General features: G+C 39.6%; 1 protein-coding gene across 2 annotated transcripts in view; it reads left to right on the plus strand.

Annotated features, from left to right (window-relative positions):
* The window catches only part of LOC126377069 (ABC transporter F family member 4-like), a 53,363-nt gene extending 33,694 nt beyond the window's left edge, over positions 1 to 19,669 (plus strand). For both annotated transcript variants that reach the window (XM_050024706.1, XM_050024707.1), the window contains 5 exons: positions 39 to 243; positions 1,076 to 1,192; positions 2,576 to 2,740; positions 8,688 to 8,893; positions 10,304 to 19,669. In XM_050024706.1, coding sequence (XP_049880663.1) covers positions 39 to 243; positions 1,076 to 1,192; positions 2,576 to 2,740; positions 8,688 to 8,893; positions 10,304 to 10,483 — 873 coding nt within the window. In that variant the 3' untranslated portion in view covers positions 10,484 to 19,669. The remainder of the gene's footprint in view (positions 1 to 38; positions 244 to 1,075; positions 1,193 to 2,575; positions 2,741 to 8,687; positions 8,894 to 10,303) is intronic.
* Positions 19,670 to 20,269: the final 600 nt, after the last annotated feature.

Here is a 20,269-nt window from a genome sequence, read left to right on the forward strand (position 1 = left end):
CTTACAAAACATTAACTCCCCACTGATTTATATTCCAGTCAAAGGACTCAAAACTGCTCAAACTGAAGGAAGACGCCTCAACGGAAAGAAAGCTGCGATCAGCCGACTCACCGAAACGCGACACCAAGAAAGATACGCCCAAGAAAGAAGAGAAGGGAGATAAGGAGAAGAAAGGAGAGGAGAAAGAGAACGGACAGAAAGATAAAGTTGTGTTGGACGTGGTTGTTGACGTCGAACAGGAGGGTAAGTTGATTCTATTTCTCTTTTGTTTTGTTTTTTTTTTTTCCTGTTTGTGCAATAAAGTATTTGTTATGTTATGTTAAAAAAGCATGATTAGAACAGCTTGGTCGACTGGACTAAGAATGATGGGCCTGCACCTGCATTTCTTCGAAGCAATGACGTCATAAATCGTCTGAAACAGACGTATAAGGCCAATGAATGGTTCCAGCAGTCAAATCCTTATTTTAAGTTATACCTCTCATTTTCTTATCCGCCGAAAACCGGACATCGAATAACCGGAGCATCTCGCTTTTATGCAATCAGTTTGGCATGTGCTGTCAACTTAATTCTGTCGGGTAACTTGCCAATGAAAATTTTGAGAGGGTTCCTTTTTCTGCCTAAAATTAACATGTTTTATAAATTTTAAGCCTGTCGATTACCCGTCCCGCTTCTTCTTATCGTGTGGATTGTGACGTGGAATATCAACCTCATCAACCCTGGTGTCAGGGTTATTACTGAGCCGCCAAAGGCCCCTGACATGGCTTATGGAACGACTACTTACTTACATCAGTAAGTAGTAACCGGGACCAACGGCTTAACGTGTCTTCCCAATCACGGATCATCTTACTTTCGGACACTCAGGTGATCAGCCTGTAATGTCCTAACCAAACTAAGGAGCACAAAGTAATTTTTGTGTTATGTCCCCACCGGGATTCGAACCCGGGGCCTCTGGACGTGAGCCCAACGCTCAACCACTGGACCACGGAGGCCTTTGTAAACTAACCCTTTATTACTGAAAGTAAAAGTATAAAAGTGAATACGGTAACGATAAGTGTAGTGTGACACATCTCCACAGAGGAGCCACGGAAGCCAGACACCAACTACAGCAAGTCTCGGGTCAAGGTGTCCCCCTACAGGCGCTCCCTGCGCTCGCACGACCACACCGCCAGCTCCGTCATGGCCAACTATACTGGTGAGTGATACGCTTAACGGCTCATGATTTTGAACTTCAACGGCGCCAAACGATGGACGGTGTCAGTGTCAACCTTCTTCTATCGTGTGGGTTGCGAGGTGGAGTACCAAGCTCTTCAACCTTGGTGTCAGGGTCACTGTTGAGCCGCCGAAAGCTCCTGACATGGCCCATATAACGATTATTTACTTACATCAGTAAGTAGCAACCGGGACCAACGGCTTAACGTGCCTTCCGAAGCACGGATCATCTTACTTTCGGACAATCAGGTGATCAGCCTGTAATGTCCTAACCAAACAAGGGACCACAAAGTAATTTTTGTGATATGTCCCCACCGGGAATCCAACCCGGGACCTCCGAATCGTAAACCCAGCGCTCAACCACTGGACCACGGGGGTCGTAGAATAGTGTCAATGGAACCCGGACCTCCAGATCGTGAGCCCAACGCTTTTAACTACTAGACCATAGAGGCACGTGTCCTAAAAAACATTCATCCGTTTTCTCGTGTGTATTGAGAGGTGGATATGTTCCTCTAGTTTAAATAACTTGTAATGTACCCTCATTGATTTAAAATATGTGTTGCTGTTGCAGTTTCTTGTCATTTCTTCTCTTCAGCCATAACACCTTGCGAAATGACGTAAATTCAAAAATGTTACATTAACCTTCAACAAGTTTATCCACGATAATTACGTTGAATAAATGATTCTAATTTCTGATGACCAACCTCATCAACCCTGGTGTCAGGGCATAGAATAGGGAATAATACTTAGGGTTTAAACACCCCCTCCCCCGTCCCCCTTCTCGTCTTCAATCGTATGGGCGTCAGACATCACACATACAGATGCGCGTGTACGATAACGTCAATGTGTAGTGTCTGTGTAAAACGAGGTGTTATGTATGTAGTGTCCGGGGTGTGGTCGGGGTTAATCAGGTGTCATTGTGGTCAAATGTTTGCCTATAATAATAATAATAAAACATTTTCATGATCATCAGCCCATTAACGTCCCCATTGGTGGGGCACGGGCCTTCCCTATGGATGGATAGGGAGATAGGGCCTTAAACCACCACGCGGGCCCAGTGCGGATTGATGGTTATTAACGATTGCTAATGCAGCCGGGACCAACGGCTTAACGTGCCTTCCGAAGCACGGAGGAGCTCGAGATCAAAACTTTTTTTTTGTGGTCACCCATCCTATGACCGGCCTTTGCGAAAGTTGTTAACTTCGACAATCGCAGACCGAGCGCGTTTACCGCTGCGCCACCGAGCTCATCATTAAAACATTTTATTGCACACAAATTTACAAAACATTTACCACCACCACCAACACTTCTTTTTTTATTCTTTTTTTTTTCTCTTGTGCATTACAAAAAATCTTGTTCCCTCCAGGCAACAACACGACGATGGAGATGGACATCACGGAGACGTCCCTCGAGGAGCCCTCCCTGGACGATAGCTCGTACCTGTCGGGGCTCCGCACCATCCGCGGCCGCCGCTCCTACAAGCCGCTCAAAGAGATGGCGCTCAAACACGTGCCCAGGACCACCGCACACGGTCAGTATTACCGTTGCCCAACTATCTATCCCTTCTTCTTCTATCGTGTGGGTTGTGAGGTGGAGTACCAATCTCATCAAGCCCACCAGGGTTACTTTTGAGCCGCCAAAAGCCCCTGACATGGCTCATATAACGACTACTTACTTACATCAGTAAGTAGTAACCGGGACCAACGGCTTAACGTGCCTTCCGAAGCACGCAATCTTACTTTTTGGACAATCAGGTGATCAGCCTATAATGTCCTAACCAAAATAGGGATCACAAAGTGATTTTTGTGTTTTTTCCCTTCGGGATTCGAACCCGGGACCTTCGGATCGTGAGCCCAACGTTCAACCACTGGACCACGGAGGCCCCGATCCCGTCTATCCCATCAAAAACATAAATAAATGAGAGCCAAGTTTAATATTATGATATACCTACGCCTTGATTTGCTTGGCTTGGCGTTTGACGCCAAGCGCGATGAATTGAAAGCCCGCCCGCCTGCGGCGATCAATTATACATATTTAAATGCTGTACTCACATGCCCGCTATGTGCGAGGATCTTTTGCACATGAAATTGCATCATCACGCCTTGGTTGTTGACTTCAATCAATCAAATCATTTATTGCACAAATATCGTGGTAACTTGGTAAACTTCAACGACAAAAGAAGTGAGATCTAAATGGATATCAAGTTCAATGGTCAGTCCTGAAATTTATTTATAACAACATAAAATATAATTTCTTCTTATAACTTAGGATAATATATTAAGAAATTAGAAGCCTAAGGTCCTACTTGACTAGTTTTCATATACTTCGCAAGTTATAAACCAACAAGCTAAACCTTTAAATCTAATTAACACTTATTTAGATAATAATTATCGATGACAGAGGAATGCCTATAAATTTTTACAAGTTACTACTTTACTAGAGACAAACGCGATGTTGCTCTTAAAGTTCTGTCAGGCACTGTTTGCATTCCCTTAGATTTCATTACGGGTTTCAGTTTTTAAACTTACTTATATTTTTTTTTTATTATTAGGCTGCTTGCCTCTCTTTCTCTGCTAATTCAACCACAGGCATAAAAAGGCCACATCGAAGCAATTCATCCAAAAAAGCAATATTACAATTTGACATTTGCGCATATAAAAGCAAGTGCGCAATGCAAACAAACGTCAAATAGCAATATTGCTTTTCTAGATGAATTACGTTGATGTGGCGTTTTTAACCCCCCAGATAATAGAAAAATCCTGACACCAAGGTTTATGGGGTTGGTAATTCTCCTCACAATCCACACGATAGAAGAAGAAGAAGAATAGAAAAATGAAATTCGCCCCGCCTGAGATAAACATTCAATGGAAATATATGTAGGAAAGTGAGAATGCCATGGAAGGATAAAAATAAAAATAAATAAAATAAAATAAAAATAAAAAGAGTTTATTTCGGACATGTTCCATAGTGGTTAGTAACAAGCAATAAACAACTTAATCTAGTGTTAGTAATAGAACGATAAAAATAAAATAACATTTACACACGACACGGCTCGACAATTATAAACAACAAGAAAACGTACACATTAACACAACACATTACTAATAAGCAGGTTCCCACCGCCTGGTCACCGGTATCTGCAAGTCCACTTCAGTATGTAAGCGCATCCAGTGGCCCAGCAGTGGGGAGTCCCACCTATCAGTCAACACGCTCAGAATGCCGTTTGAGCTGGAACGTAAGCGCCTCAATAGCGATGCACACCTCTTCCTAATAATTGCAAAGAAACAATCTGTATTGTGATCGGCAAACATTTTTGACGCACTGCAAAAACGCGGCAGCCCAAACAGCACCCTGAACGCGTTATTGTATTGAACTCTCAAGGCGCTGTATGAACTCCGCGTATATTCAGTCCACAGACTGCACGTGTAGAAGGACTGGCAGTACGCTTTAAAAAGCGTCACCTTAACCTGTTTAGTACAACGTGCAAATCTGCGAGCCAACATATTGCATCGCACAGCCAGCGCCCTGCGCTCCCGTTCAATATCCACATTATCGCTCAACGTATCGGTCACCCAATGCCCCAGATATTTAAACATATCCACTTTCTTCATCTCTGTACCGCATAAGGTGACTGGCGGTGTGGAATAAGTTTTAGACCCAGCTTTGAATATTAGAAATTCACTTTTGCTAACATTATATCTGAGCCCGTGGGATTCCGCGTACGCCTCGCAGATGTGTAGCAGTCGCTGCAATGCACCAATCGAGGGGCTCAACAGCACCATGTCGTCAGCATAACTAATATTGTTTACAGAAACCCCGTCGATGTGACATCCCACGTTGGTGCTGTTCAGCTCCTCGATCAATCGGTTCATGTACAAGTTGAAGAGCTTGGGTGAGGTCAACCCCCCCTGCCTCACCCCGCACTCCAACCTATACATGTCCGAATGCACACCTGCCCACCTTACACTATTCCTCTGATTACTGTACCAATATTTAAATATTGAAACAATGTCCAGAGGCAGGGTCGTGTCGTTGACCATCTTTTTCCACAGTACATCATATGATACCAAATCAAATGCTTTTGAAAGGTCTAGGAAGCAGGCAAAAACTGGCGTGTTTCTCTCCGTGTAGTACTGCACAGTTTGCTTGAGACACAGGATCGCACTTTCCGTAGACAGGCTAGGCCTAAAGCCAAATTGATTGTCCTGCAGCTCAATATGCGCTCCCAAATGTTTGTCAAGCAAACTGTCCAGTACTTTCGCTATTACAGTGGCAAGTGAGATAGGCCTATAGTTTCCTAGGTCCGAAGCATCACCGGTCCTATTCTTCATTATGGGTACGACTAGTGTATACATTAAGTCGTCAGGTAGGTGGCAATGACTGATACATAAATTAAAGAAGAGTGCCAGTACCCTTGGAAGATGTACTCCTGCGTATTTCAGGTGCTCGATGCTGAGGCTGTCATGTCCTGGGGACTTCCCTCTGACCATTCCTTTAATGACACCTGCTACCTGCTTAGCTGAAAAACGTACATGTTCCTCCGTTTCATGACAGCTCTCAGCAACGTGCTCCCGAGACGCCTGCGACTGAACTCGAAAGTGACGCTGAAACTTATTTGCGATATCGCGTGGGTCACTCGTACCAGCCACGCTCACAGGAAGACTCGTCTTAGGGTTCAACCTATTGGTACCTTTCCAAAACTTTCCAAACTGCTTTTTAGTGTGATGTTGTGCAATTATATCAAGTTTTATTTGTTTTTCATTATCTTGGCAGTACTTTAACTTAGCCTTAAATGTTTTTCTTGATTCACACATTTTACTATGAAAATATCCCGAACTAGGTTTACCATACATTAACCATGTCTGATACCAATGCCGCGCCTCCCTATGAGCGCCGCCGACATGCTTGTTCCACCCAGGAACACACTTATATCGTCTGTTACCCTCAGCGCCCTTGTAAGTTAATTCTGCAGCCTTCGATAAAATACAAACAATACTGTGGTACATGTTATCAAGTATTAACTTATGACTTCCATCGGAACATGACTTGTTAGCGCAGTGTACAAATTCAGACGAAAAATCTACGTCTTTTAGTTTTGAATGACAAAACCCATGATACCTATCTATCTGACCATCATCTCTCTCACCCCATTGTACTTTATTTAGCGAATTGTAAGAAGGCACCGTTTTAGGTTTAATAGCTTTAATATTGCATTCCACTAAAAATGGAGTGTGATCAGACCAATAGACACCATAAACAACAGATACTTTCAACACAGTGTCTCGCGCCGCGGCCGTCACCACACAGTGGTCTAACCATCGCCGCCTACCGTTCGCGTCACTCACAAATGTGTAGGTATCACTTGGTAATAACTCCATATCAATACATGACCACGACTGTTCATTACAAAAGTTTAAAAGTTCGGTGGTAAATGACTCACCGGGATGCGCGTTGAAATCCCCGAGAACGAACACTGTTTCCACATCATTACTCTCAACAATGGCGTAGATTTCACTCAAACAATTGGTGAATTCTATTAAATTTTCTGCCCTTTCATATGGCATATACACCGTAATAATCAAAAACGCACGATCACTTTGTGTAATTTTAATAGCGGCGAGACGCGTACTCTTACATTCTAACACCGAGACACAAGGAAACACCGCCTTCCGCCATAATAAAGCAACTCCACCATACGGTCGGCCGCTAAGTACTCCGACAGACGTGTCCACGGACGAGTTGCCTGTGAACGCGAAGTTGTCGTCGATGCTCCCCAGAAACTGGATGTCGTGTGGTAGAAGCCAGGTCTCTTGCAGCGCAACTATATCTGCGGTGCGACACAGCGATCTCACACAGTTTACACATTTTTACAGTTAAAGCTTATCATTTTAGTTGTACCAGCCATTACTTGTGTAGATTTTTACTCGTTTGCCCAGCTTTAACACTTCTTTTTTCACCAAAATCTACAAAACGTCGATATGCGATCCCTTCCGGCCAGAAATCATTTTTTAAAAACATTTCCAAGCTTTGTTTGGGAACAAAAACTTTGTAGGCGTCATAATCCTTCGTTACCTTCATAGACATTTTTACTAACGTGACGGCAATGTTGACTTTTTTCTGTACGTAGTTAATGACATCACACACTGTCGTGGCCTTCGAAACATTGTAAATATAAATAGGGACCTTAATATCGGCAGCTTTAAAGTTAGTGTTTTCTTCGACCGCGGCAATACCCCTATTAGCCGCAAAACGGTTCCTCTTCCTATTTTGAACCACCTTCCACCTTCCATCATGAGACTTCGTCTCCACACACTGCGAAACATCTGATGTTTTCGTTTTTATTTCGTTTTGTTCTGGCACGATCGGGCCGGCCGTGTGTCGATGCGGCGCGGGCGCAGGCGGTGTGCATACATGACTCATCCTCGTCGTACCGGTGGCGGCGGTTGCTAACGGTCTATCAGCTGTTTCGGCGACGTCATCGGTCGTTGATATTCTTACAATTTCCGCCGGCGATTTTATTTCTCTGCTACCGTCTATTAAAGAGATGTTACTGCAAGTGTTTCGTGGTGAATGAAGACGATCCTCCAACACATCTTGCTCGACATGAGCTGGAGGCAAACCCACGGGACCACTGTCGTATTCAAAACTGTCCACCAGACACGCTCCCCGTTTAAAATTAACTTTATTAGGGAAATTATTAACAATAGACGATCTCTTTAGATTCTCAATATCCAGCTTTAATTCCTCTAATTGCTTATTGGTGACATATTTCTCCGTTATATAGTCTAAATCATATCGCATCTTTAAATTATCTTTAAGTAGCCGGGTGACGTCGACGTGATCAAACGTGACAGGGGGTAATTTATGAAGCTCTCGAGCGACGAAAATTGGGATTTCCTCAGGACGTAATTCCTTGAGAACACATATGATATCGTCGATATCCCTGAGGGTCTTCCCCTGCCTCCTCCTTATCTTCTTCCGTTTTGTAGTCGATATGGAGTCAAATAGAAGATCCTTAGCAATTTTTATGTCACTTTCCGAGAACCCCGTAGCACACAGACGGCCGAGACTCTCCTCATCCATGACTTCAATTTTATTACTTATGAAAGCTAACACCTCATTTATAACAATGTTACACGACGAACATTTTACCACTTTAGACATTGTTTACAAGCAACGATTATCACAGTGTGACTCACACACAACCGATCGACGGCGACCGACAGCGACGACTCAAAACGAAGGATAATGAATGGGAACTTGATTGTGTATGGTGTGAAAGGAGGATGGATAATGAATGGGACGTAAGGCAGTTTTAAAAAGTAAGAAAGGCGAGTCTTTGGTGCGATGTCGGACGGGTGAGATGATTATGGTTTTAATATAAGGTGTGTGTGTATTAAAAAGGAGTAAAGACATTTAAAAAATATCCGAGTTATTTCATTATCCCACATATATATGAATGATCGTATAATCTCCAGTTTCAGTATCCGAGCCGACCCGCCCAACAGGCACCGTGGTGGGCCGCAAGCGCAAGCCCGAGGCGGACGACAGCATCGAGGTCGCCACCGAAGCAGGGGAGACAGGCGGGGTGCTGCACGGCAAGAGGATGAGACTGTTGGAGAGGATCGCAATGCCGTTCAGGAGGACTGTGGCCTCCACGCCGCTACCACGGAGGAACGCTGATGTAAGTAGTTAATAGAGTTTCCGCTCGAGAAGTCTCGAACTGGAGAAGTCTCTAACTCGAGATGTCTCGAACTTGAGAAGTATCTAACTCGAGAAGTCTCGAACTCGAGAAGCTTCGAGAAATTCGCCTTGGTTCGAGACGAAAAAAAAAAAACAATGTGTCTTGAAACTTCTCGAGCCACACTCATAGTATTGCAAGTATTTCGTTCGCGCCCTTGCCCACACACAGATCAGACGGCGGAGCTCCTGTCGGTCACCTTTCATGATAGTCATGAGCAATATCATGTACCCACTTTAGAACCCTGTCGCACTAACATCATCATCATCATCATCATCAGCCCATAAACGTCCCCACTGTTGGGGCACGGGCCTTCCCTATGGATGGATAGGGAGATCGGGCCTTAAACCACCACGCGGGCCCAGTGCGGATTGGTGGTTATTAACGACTGCTAATGCAGCCGGGACCAACGGCTTACCGTGCCTTCCGAAGCACGGAGGAGCTCGAGATGAAAACTTTTTTTTTTTTTGTGGTCACCCATCCTATGACCGGCCTCTGCGAAAGTTGCTTTACGTGTTGAGGAGCTCGGTGGCGCAGCGGTAAACGCGCTCGGTCGCACTAACATATTTGACATTTAATGTGACTTACGGTTTAATTTGTCAAAAAGTTAATGTGACATAGTTTCAAAGCGTACACATATTAATACTCGTGACCGTACACGCACGCTGGTTCAGAGTAGATCGCAGTGAATCTTTTCTAAGGACGTCTTTGGTCAATGTACATCCTTCTAGGTCTTTCTCTGCCAGCCCTACCTTCGCTTTCGTAATCCTATTATCGTTCATCCGCTCTATGTGTTCAAACTGACATTTGAATTTGATACTTCAACGCGTTCCTGAGAAAATCATCTTGTCAGTTAGACGGAAGTGCCCTAATCAAACAGTGAAAATAGAAAGGACCAGACATGCCAATTTGCGAGAAGATTTATTAATAATTTACTCTTTTGTTTTTTCTATTATTATTTATTGTGTGATAGTTTACTTTTTAATTTTGAAATTGTATTTTTTTTATTGTTTTATTTTTCTTTTTGTTTCTTTTTTCATTCATTGTTTATTTTTTATATTAGTTTTTATATTGTTTTCTCGTCATACAGCGCATTGGGTTACACTGTAATGTTGTATTATTATTATTAATAGCCTTCAGTATCCCACTGCAGGGCAAAGGCCTCTCTTCCCTTCTTCTTTTTCGTCTTCTTTCCTTTTTCAATGTTGTATGTACCTTTATAAATAATAATAATAATGAGATTGCTCTTAGCGATAAGGCCGCCTTTGCCCACCTTAGAATAAGTTTATCCTGTAAATGTTTTGTGAATTTGTGTGCAATGAGGTCTTTATTATTAATAATGTTTCCCCATAGATCGTGGGCATCAACACCGACCTGCCCCTCACAGCCCCCGTGGCGTCCGCCGACACCTTCGACCCGGAGACGCTGAAGACCTCCCCCCCCTCGGCCTCCGCCCCCGCGCCGCAGCTCACCGTGACGCCGCCGACGCCCGATGCTGACATGAAGGATAACAAACGGTGTATTGTTATGTGAGTACGCAACTAATGTGCATTAGGAGGTGTGTAGCTTTGTAGCGGGATATCCGATGTTTATATCAATAATTCATTAGCTAAGCGGGATTAAGGCCACATCGAAGCAATTCATCTAAGAAAGCAATATTTATTTATCTATTTATTAATGGATCAATTACAGCTATGCACATTATAACATTTAGTTAAGACATAATTAGACAAAGTGAAACAGTACTTATGTGTAAGCCGATTACAAGTGAACACAACATTCATCATAAAAAGATAACAACATCTAGTCTGTTGTGGCTAACTTCAGCAATATTGCTATTTGACATTTGTTTGCATTGCGCTTTTGTGTGCGTAAATGTCAAATTAAAAACATAGAACACGTTCAGCTGCTTGTCTTCCCGGGCATGTCGTAAAAACCGACAGAGGGATTGTGTCCTCTAACATGATGGACTAATGTTATGGGCGATAGGCTGATCCCTTAACGCCATAAGGTTTATCATCCAGCTTATGACATCGTATCAACAGTGGTTGATTACTTGTGGCTCTGCCCACCCCATTAGGGATTACGGGCGTGAGTTAATGTATGTATGTATGTAAATGTCAAATTGCAATATTGCTTTCTTAGATGAATTGCTTCGATGTGGCCATTTTAACCCCCCAGGGGATCTATAAAAAGCAATATTATAGAACTGAAAATAATTTAAAAAAACACATATTTTCCTAAATTTTCCTACTTGATATCAACTCAGAATCATGGTTTGAATCATCCCCCTCAGTATTCGTTACGTTGTCACTAACACCCTATTATACCCCTCTGTCTGTCACCCCTTCAGGGATGCAGGCGTGATGCTATTGCTGTTATAAATATCGGATATTTTCTAACCCTACATGTAGTGTAGAGGCTAAGGAGACTGTGAGGATTGGAGAAAAAAAAAAACATTTTTTCTTTACATCTCCATACCACCTGAAGCACACTCCACTGCCTAGCCTAGTAAAAACCATGGTATAAGAAGACCAGGTATGCTCAATCCTATGACAAGCCGCCATTGCTAGCCCTTTGATGACGTATGTGTTACCAACTGTGTTACCATTAAATTGGTATCTCCAACATTCGAAAGACGTAAATTTTATTATTGAAAATTAAGTAATAATAATAATAAAAACGTTTATTTAGGTAAAATCTACGACACACATATACATTTACAACAAGTAAGTGACTTACTGGCTAATGTATTTAATTACTGTTACTTGTCACATAAATAAAGATAAAAAAATGAAAATAAATAAATTAATAATAAATTTGAGGAAATATGATTGGCCACCTGATACGACACGATTCATTTATAACAAAGAGGAGAGGAAGAGAGGAAGGGGTAGACCTAGGAGAACATTTATGAAACAAATAAAAGAGAAGGTGCAGGTCGTGTCGTATCGGGAGGTGAAGGTTTTGGCGGGAAGAAGAGAGGAATGGCGGTTACTCCACCGACAAGAGCGCAGCTCTTAAATAGAGAGAGAGACTTGTCACATATATAAAAATCACTAAAACTGTAAGTAACTCTTTTACTAAATGTTCAAAATTAAAAACAATGGTCGTGGGTAATTTATTTTTTACGAAATGGTAACTCAGGGTGGGGTGACAGCTGGGCTAACCTTGAAATGTTAGCTGTCAGTTTTGAGCATACCAGCCGGGTCTGCATGACAACTGCGCCGCGCGCGGTGCGAATTATATCGAGCGCTTGGATGAATAAACGATACGAATGCTATCTACGTAGATGGACGTCAAACGGCTATTAGTCGAAGCGCTCAATATAATTCGCACCGCGCGCGGCGCGGTTGTCATGCAGACCCGGCTGGTCTTCTTATCCTATGGTAAAAATCACGTACTGCATAGAGGAAAACTTAGAAATACTTTGTTATAAGTGTTAAAACATAAGAATGACGTCACATATGACGTCACGTCTAGAATATTGCCTTTACAGGAGTGAAATTACAAATTTGATACAAATGAGATGTAATAAAGTTCAAAATACAATACTATGCCGATGTGCACTTGTAAAAGAATATATATAAAAATATATGGTATAAGAAAACAAAGTATAAATTATGATTGTATTATCGAGAAAATGTTATAATAAATACTTAATGAGAAGCTCGGTGGCGCAGCGGTAAACGCGCTCGGTCTGCGATTGTTGAAGTTAAGCAACTTTCGCAAAGGCCGGTCATAGGATGGGTGACCACAAAAAAAGTTTTCATCTCGAGCTCCTCCGTGCTTCGGAAGGCACGTTAAGCCGTTGGTCCCGGCTGCATTAGCAGTCGTTAATCAATCCGCACTGGGCCCGCGCACTGTGGAATATTTGGGTGTGTTTCGGATCAAAAATCTGTAACTCCGTCAATTTTAAAGATAGAGCGATGTAATTTTGCACTAATATAAAGGAATATATAAAAATTCATATAAGTAATGTTTGGTGAATTGAAATTACGCGTAATTTTTTTTATTAAATAAAGAAAACTCACAATCGTTTAAAATGCTATATATTTATTGAAATTTAAATTTTTAGTTATATTATCTTACCTGTATTTCTTAACACTAATTACTCAATTAACATAACTTATCATATTAATGATAAAATAAAATAAAAAATGGTACAGTACCTATAGCTATACATTATGCTAAACATAGAAATGAATCAAAATTTTCTTAATATTATTAATTTAACTAGCTATGTAATAGGGTTTCTTGTTAGGTTCATTCCCATTTACACCTGGTGAGCTTCAGGATCTAAAATCAGTTCATTAACCTTAAGAAGGAATTCTTCAACTAGTTTTGCTTCCGTTCCTTCTCCCATAGAACGCAATCCTTGAAGATATCCGCCCAGAATGTGCTCCAAACCATATTCGTTCATCAAAATAGTGTTTCTTCTTTTTTTGCTTGATTCTGAAGAATCTCCATATGTCACACACGGTCTTCCTCGTTTACCAGAAGAAGTAGACGGTGCTGAGTCTGTTGACACGTTTTCTGATGTAGGTATAGTCACGGAATATTCAGAATCCAGCCAATTTGTGTTATTTTTTAAAAATATATTCTTATTGCGTGCTGCTTCTTTCCAGCGTCTATTAAACGCAGGGATGATAGTCTGTTGGATTTTACCAATTATAAAACATATATTGTCTTCTGATACTTGTTTTTCCTCCAAATATGACGAAAGTGCCGCAGTCGTTTTACCGCCTTCTATATAAGATTCTATTAATTCACGTTTACTACAGTTAAAAGTAGACATTTTGAAGAGAAAAATAGCCGTACTATACGAAAATACCACTGAAATTGTAATGGAAACATATTTTGTTACCTCCCTTTATATATTGTTTCAGAATGTGTGAATTAATTCAGATATCTATTTTCTCACGGAAAATGACACCAAAATGATAAAAACTTAACAATATAAAATAATCAATTGATAAACTATACCACTAAGTATTGTTAAATCAAGTCAACCACGAAACCGCAATTGATAGCAATTTCCGTTCCCTGACTAGGATTCGATTTTATCTCATATCTCCAAAGTTCGCAAAAAATCGCAGCTAATTTTTATATATGTTGTTGATAAGTAACTAAACTATCAATTAACATTAAATTCAAAGCACCGGTAAACGCCGGTAAATGTTAAAAGCTTCGACGAAGTTGAAGAAAACCTTTTTTTTCCTCCATTTCTTCTTTAATTTTTTTTACGTATATATTCGTATTAAAAACAATCAATTTAATTTGTTTAAATTTTCCGATAGATAAGCTTTTCAAAAATATATAATACAATATACCTTTCATTTTAAGTTTTAAAACTATCTGACTTTGAAAATCGTCAATGAGGAACTTGATATTTCCCAATTTCATGAACCTTAACTTTACCACATGAAAACAACTACTTTCACCAAATATAATATGAATTGCGCTACAGAATATGAATCTTCGACTTTCGAACTATTATATTACATTGATAGAAGGACCTATTTCAATTGGTGAAAAAATGAATTTTGATACGCGTTTGTTCTACCATATTCCATAGTGCCGCGTGGTGGTTTAAAGCCCGATCTCCCTATTCATCCATAGGGAAGGCCCGTGCCCCGGCACTGGGGACGTTAATGGGCTGGTGATGATGAAATACTTAATTATAATTATATAAAAATCAGTAATAGCCCTGTTAGGAAAACGTCTGGCTTACATCGTAGTGTTACGGGTTCGAATCCAGGTTTGGGCTCTAAACCACTGAATTTGACTTTATGAGTTTGAATTCATGTCATCATAGATAATTGATATCACGTGGTTTCCAATATTTGTGCTTGTTTAATAGCAATAGGCTCGCTTCATATGACATTGGTTTGAAGTATAGCTAGCGAGGTCTAGGTGTATGTACTGTACACCTCTGCGTAACCCTTTGCGGGTACAGGCGTGATGCTATATATCTATGTATGTAAAATGTAACACTGTTGTCAATTTCAAAAAAGGGAACTTGCAGAATGTGTGTTTAATTAAATACCTTGTTTTTTTATACCATGATAGTAAAAAAAAATATGTTTTTTATGAACAGCACTATGAAGTGAAATCGTTTTTGTACATAATAATGTGTATGGATATAAAATCAGCCAAGACGGGGCCGCCACTGGATATAAATGTCGCCGTATCACTCTACGATTAGACGTTTTTAAAACAACGCCGTTTTGTAATACAGCGGGTTAATAATTAGCCGGATTGAATATTGTTATCCTTTTCAAACGATAAGTGCGAGAAAGAAACAGCTACTTTTACAACTGTAAAACTTGGTTACATTGTTTGAGCTTTATGTGGTTATTATCATTATTAAAACACATAATACCGGGTTCTTACCGCACCTGAACCCGGTAACCCGGTTACCCGGTATTATGTGTTTATTGCTTACCTTCTCAAACGATATGCTAAACATGGTACCGGGTGAGAGCCTTCAGCGCTCCCCATTGGTCCGGCCAAGCACGATATGTGCAAGAAAAAGACAGCTTTAGCTATACAATTGTAAAACTAAGCTAATTAAAGTTTTTCGCATTATCTTAGTCCTTATAGCGTTTACTGAGATTACTTGTAATTGTCCTACTAACGTCTTGATTGGATAATGGCTGATAAACGTATCCATTATTTAATTTAGATGATTGTCCTGTCGATTCTGCTAAATATAGTCTATATTTCCCCTTCACTACGATCTGGGGACCTTCATTGTGAAGGCATTTAATAGGCAAGCATACCACCTTTGACCTGGAACCTGACAGAGGGCAGCAGTAACTGTCAGTACTATTCAGAGGCGGAGGACAGGAGTCCTAGTACGGCTTTAAAATAGATTAGTCTGGTGGCCATCCCAATCGTTTCAGACAGAGTACTGCGGGGCGGAAGGCAAGAGGGTAACCACTGTCCTATTTTCCCCTAAAAAAGTAGCATAGAGAATGCTACACCGACAAGAGCGTGGTTTTCTCGTTTATCTTCATTAAAACGTGTCCACAGTTGCATATGGTAATGGTAAGTGAAGATCTGGTTTAAGGTGGTCATCATCACTAATTTAAGAGCCACGCTCTTGTCGGTGTAGCATTCTCCATGCTACTTTTTTAAGGAAAAATAGGACAGTGGTTACCCTCTTGCCTTCCGCCCCGCAGTACTCTGTCTGAAGCGATTGGGATGGCGCCCAGAGTAATCTATTTCAAAGCCGTACTAGGACTCTTGTCCTCCACCTCCACTTGATATTAACTTAGAATCGTGAGCTGAATCATCCCCCTCAGTATTCGTTACGATGTCACTTACACCCCGTATAAGTACGTAGCAGCCGTACGGGTACGTATGGGTGTTAGAATAACACTGTTAGTGACATCGTAACGAAAACTAATACGGCTGATTCAGACCGTGATTCTGAGTTGATATCAAGTGGAAATTTCCGTCGCAAAACTACATACTTACTTGATTTTAGAATCATGATCTGAATCATCCCCCTTAGTATTAATTACGGTGACACTAACACTCTGTATAGTCGTGAGCTTTTGTTAATTATATTTCTATGTTTAGTTGAATCGACAGTAAGCGTGTACCATTTGTAGGTACGACGTGATTTTAAACATGCGACCATTATTAAATTTACGTGATTATATACGTGCTATGAATTGATAAAATAATTGTTTATTTATTAAATAAAAAAATTAAAATTCAATTTCTTTATTCAGGAATCTAAGCCCACACATAACTTTACATTACATTAAATTAAATTTACATTACATTAAAACTAAAATAAATACATTAATTACTTTTGTTTTTACTTACACATTTTTTGTTCTATTTGTTTGTTAGTATATTTTTCTTTATATTATTTCGTCATTTCATAGCACATCATGTTAGGCTAGGTTACATTAATTGGAATGCAGTTTACAGAATGTTTGTAAAAAACTCGGATAAGTCAAGCCGTGAAGGCGATCAATCAGATCGCTACAACAAACAGTTTAGGACCGCGATACGCCAGCGTGGTCGACGACATATGAACGATAGGTATAAGCCTTCATTTCATCAAATTCGAAATTCAAAAATATTTTTTATTCAGTAGGTAACATAGTTACACTTTGAACCGTCATTTTTTACATAACCAACGTCTCATCCGCCTGAAACTACTGCAGCTCCTCACAACCTGTATAGCCGGGGAAAAGAAGCTGCACAAAAATCTCGGTTCTGGTGTACGTACTGCTAGGCCGCACGCCTTACCATCAGGTGTGATCTTTTCAGTGATTATACTTATGGCTCATTTGATCGACCAAGTAGCGAATACCACGCGAGGCAAACCTAACTAAAATAAGGCCTACACTTCAGATTGGTTGAAGAATAATTCCAAGCTTTTGATCCAATATTTTTTTCTAAGAAACATTCTGTAAACCGCATCTCATCTGCAACCGTAACATGGTGGCAGCATACCGCGCGCGACGCGATAACTGCGCCAATATAATTGGTTTATTTATCGTGTAGCCAATCGTCATCTCAGGCTACATCTTGTGACAGGAAATGGCCAATAGGGTTGGTTTATTTATCGCAACACGCGCGTTATGCGGACGGCATGCTACGGGGGCTGAACTCTCAAGAGTTCATTTTAAAACGCAACGTGGAGGTGTCCTAAATAAAAAAATAAACGTTCGATCAGAACGATAGAACAGAATCATGTTCAAAAATATATTTTGTGCGAGTTTTATAAGCAATAAACGTTAAGGATTACCATTTGGCTTTCATTTTAATTGTAAAATGATACTAACAAAGAAAAATAAAGAAAGAAATATGAGTATCATACAAATTAATCACGAATAAATCATGACAACACAATATTAAACCACCGAATCTATGCCATAAATGACCATACAAATAACGATCACAGTATAGTAATAATAAGGACGATTTTTGTTTGAATCTTAAGTCATGATTGACGAATTATTGCAAGATGTAATATCGCTCTAAGCTCAATGAACATAGAGGCGGAATTATAGAAATGCACTTCTCTCGTCAAAGAATAAACAGTAATACTACATATAGAAGGGACACTCGTCTCTGCACTAATAAGAGCTTGTAGCAAACCTCACACCACCGATAGAGGCCGCTTTGACCTATGAAAGTCGTTAAGCAATACGGAAGCGCGCCTGCACTCTCTTTCTCGCTCGTACACTCGAGTTGAGGCGTCACACGGTAAGAACGAGATTTTTGTACGAAGTGTCCGTGTTGTCAGTACCGCCTCTATGGGAATTGCGCATTTCGCGAATTTCTCTGTCAAATGTACAGGGAATTGTAACTCACAAAAATGAAAAACAATTTAAAACACACCGGTTTTTGAGAACAACAAGACACATTTTGTTGGGTTGACCATGTTTTTGTAAGTACGCAAGTGGAGCATTTGCAATAAATGGATTAGATCGATATTGTAACCGATTATAAAGATTTTTTTATACGTACAATGCTAGCTAAGCTAATAAATATAATTGGCAAAAATAGTAGATTTTTTCTTTTATGTTATGCAACACAGTCATTACATATTTATAAATTTAATATGATTGGTTGAATGTATTAGTGTTGCCATATACACACACTTTTTCTACTATTTCCTGCCAAATATATTTCGTTCTAAAAGCGATTAATTATTATCGGTTAGCATTTAAACAATGTTAAGTAGACATAGTATTTACCTAGTTTTATTGTAGTTTTTTAACAAGGTATAAAACCAAATGAGTAGTAAAAAATATTATTATGAAATCCGCTTAAGGAATCCTCGGTAAAAATAGTATTTGATGAAATAAAGACAGTGTAAATTTAAAAGCATTTTTCGTTTCAATAAAATTAAAAAAAAGGCATAAGAAGCAGAAAATAATGGAAGGTTATACAGACATCTTTATTTATAGAATATTATAAGTTGATTTAAGAAAATAAGGGTTTAATTACAAGTTTTCCAGGAATTCGGTTTTCAAGAAAATTATAACTAGTAGTGTTATATTACTGGTAGGCTAAATTAAATTGCTATATTATAACAACCAGTACAATTCAATTTAGCCTATAACCGTTTTGTCTGATTCTAATTTAGCTTGCTATTGCATTAGGTTTGTTAATATATCGACAAAATACAATCCTATTTACCCTATCATCAAGTTCCAAGGGCCCATTATAAAGTAATTTTCATTATTAGCATAAGTGGCAACATTGATGCCAAAACGTCGAGTATTGCCAATTGAAACTTGAAAAGTTTTACCAAAATAATTCCCTTGTATTATTTATCTAAAAATGTCAAGTGATGATTTTTGTTTTTTCTTATAAGTATTATATATTATTTTAGTTCTCGACAGGCGCATTTTGATTTGATTTATAGAATTTTGAATTACAATAAATGATTAAAATGGTGGCTAACATTCAGAACTCAATAGATGGCGCCACATAGACGTGAGGTCTATATAATGTACTTTTTAAAGACAAAGGCTGTATTGTGTAAAAATCCTTTGCTTATAATTATAAAAAAAAAACCGCCTTCTGTTGGGCACTTAAATGTTAGTCTCCCATTTATATTTTGATTTATTATAAATAAAAATAATGTTTTTGTGTAAGATAATCCTAGTTTAGTCTAATGGAAGATAGAAATATGATTATATAGAAATGATAATTTTGTTAATAAATCATTGGAATCGATCGATTGTTTTAATTACAACTAGTTATTAATAATAATAATAATAAAATAGTTTATTATAATAAACATATTTATTTAGATAAAACCTTCGACACACATATACATTTACACATACAACATTAATATATACACACATTAATATTTAGTACAAAAGTAGCATGGAGAATGCTACGCCGACAAGGGCGTGGCTCTTAAATTAGTGATGATGAATATTTAGTCGGAAAAAATAAAGAAAACAAAACAAAAATATAAGCATTCATTACAACTCTTTAGTTCATTGGGCGGAGGGTAAGAGGGAAACCACTGCCCTATTTTTCCCTAAAAAGTAGCATGAAGAATGCTATGGCGTTCTTTACGGATCTTTGAAATTCAGTTTTTAGTTACATAAATAGAAAAAACAGAAATAGCCTATATACGTCCCACTGCTGCGGCATACAGCACACAGGGCGTATGGAGCATACTCCACCACGCTGCTCCAGTGCGGATTGGTCGAGTTTTAAATTTTTAATTTTATTTTATTTATCATTCGGGCGGAATGAACAACTGCACATCATACTTTTATATGAGCCATATCAGGGGCCTTTGGCGGCTCAATAGTAACC

The sequence above is a fragment of the Pectinophora gossypiella genome, chromosome 22 (genome assembly GCF_024362695.1).
Source record: "Pectinophora gossypiella chromosome 22, ilPecGoss1.1, whole genome shotgun sequence".
In the NCBI taxonomy this organism is placed as follows: Eukaryota; Metazoa; Arthropoda; class Insecta; order Lepidoptera; family Gelechiidae; genus Pectinophora; species Pectinophora gossypiella.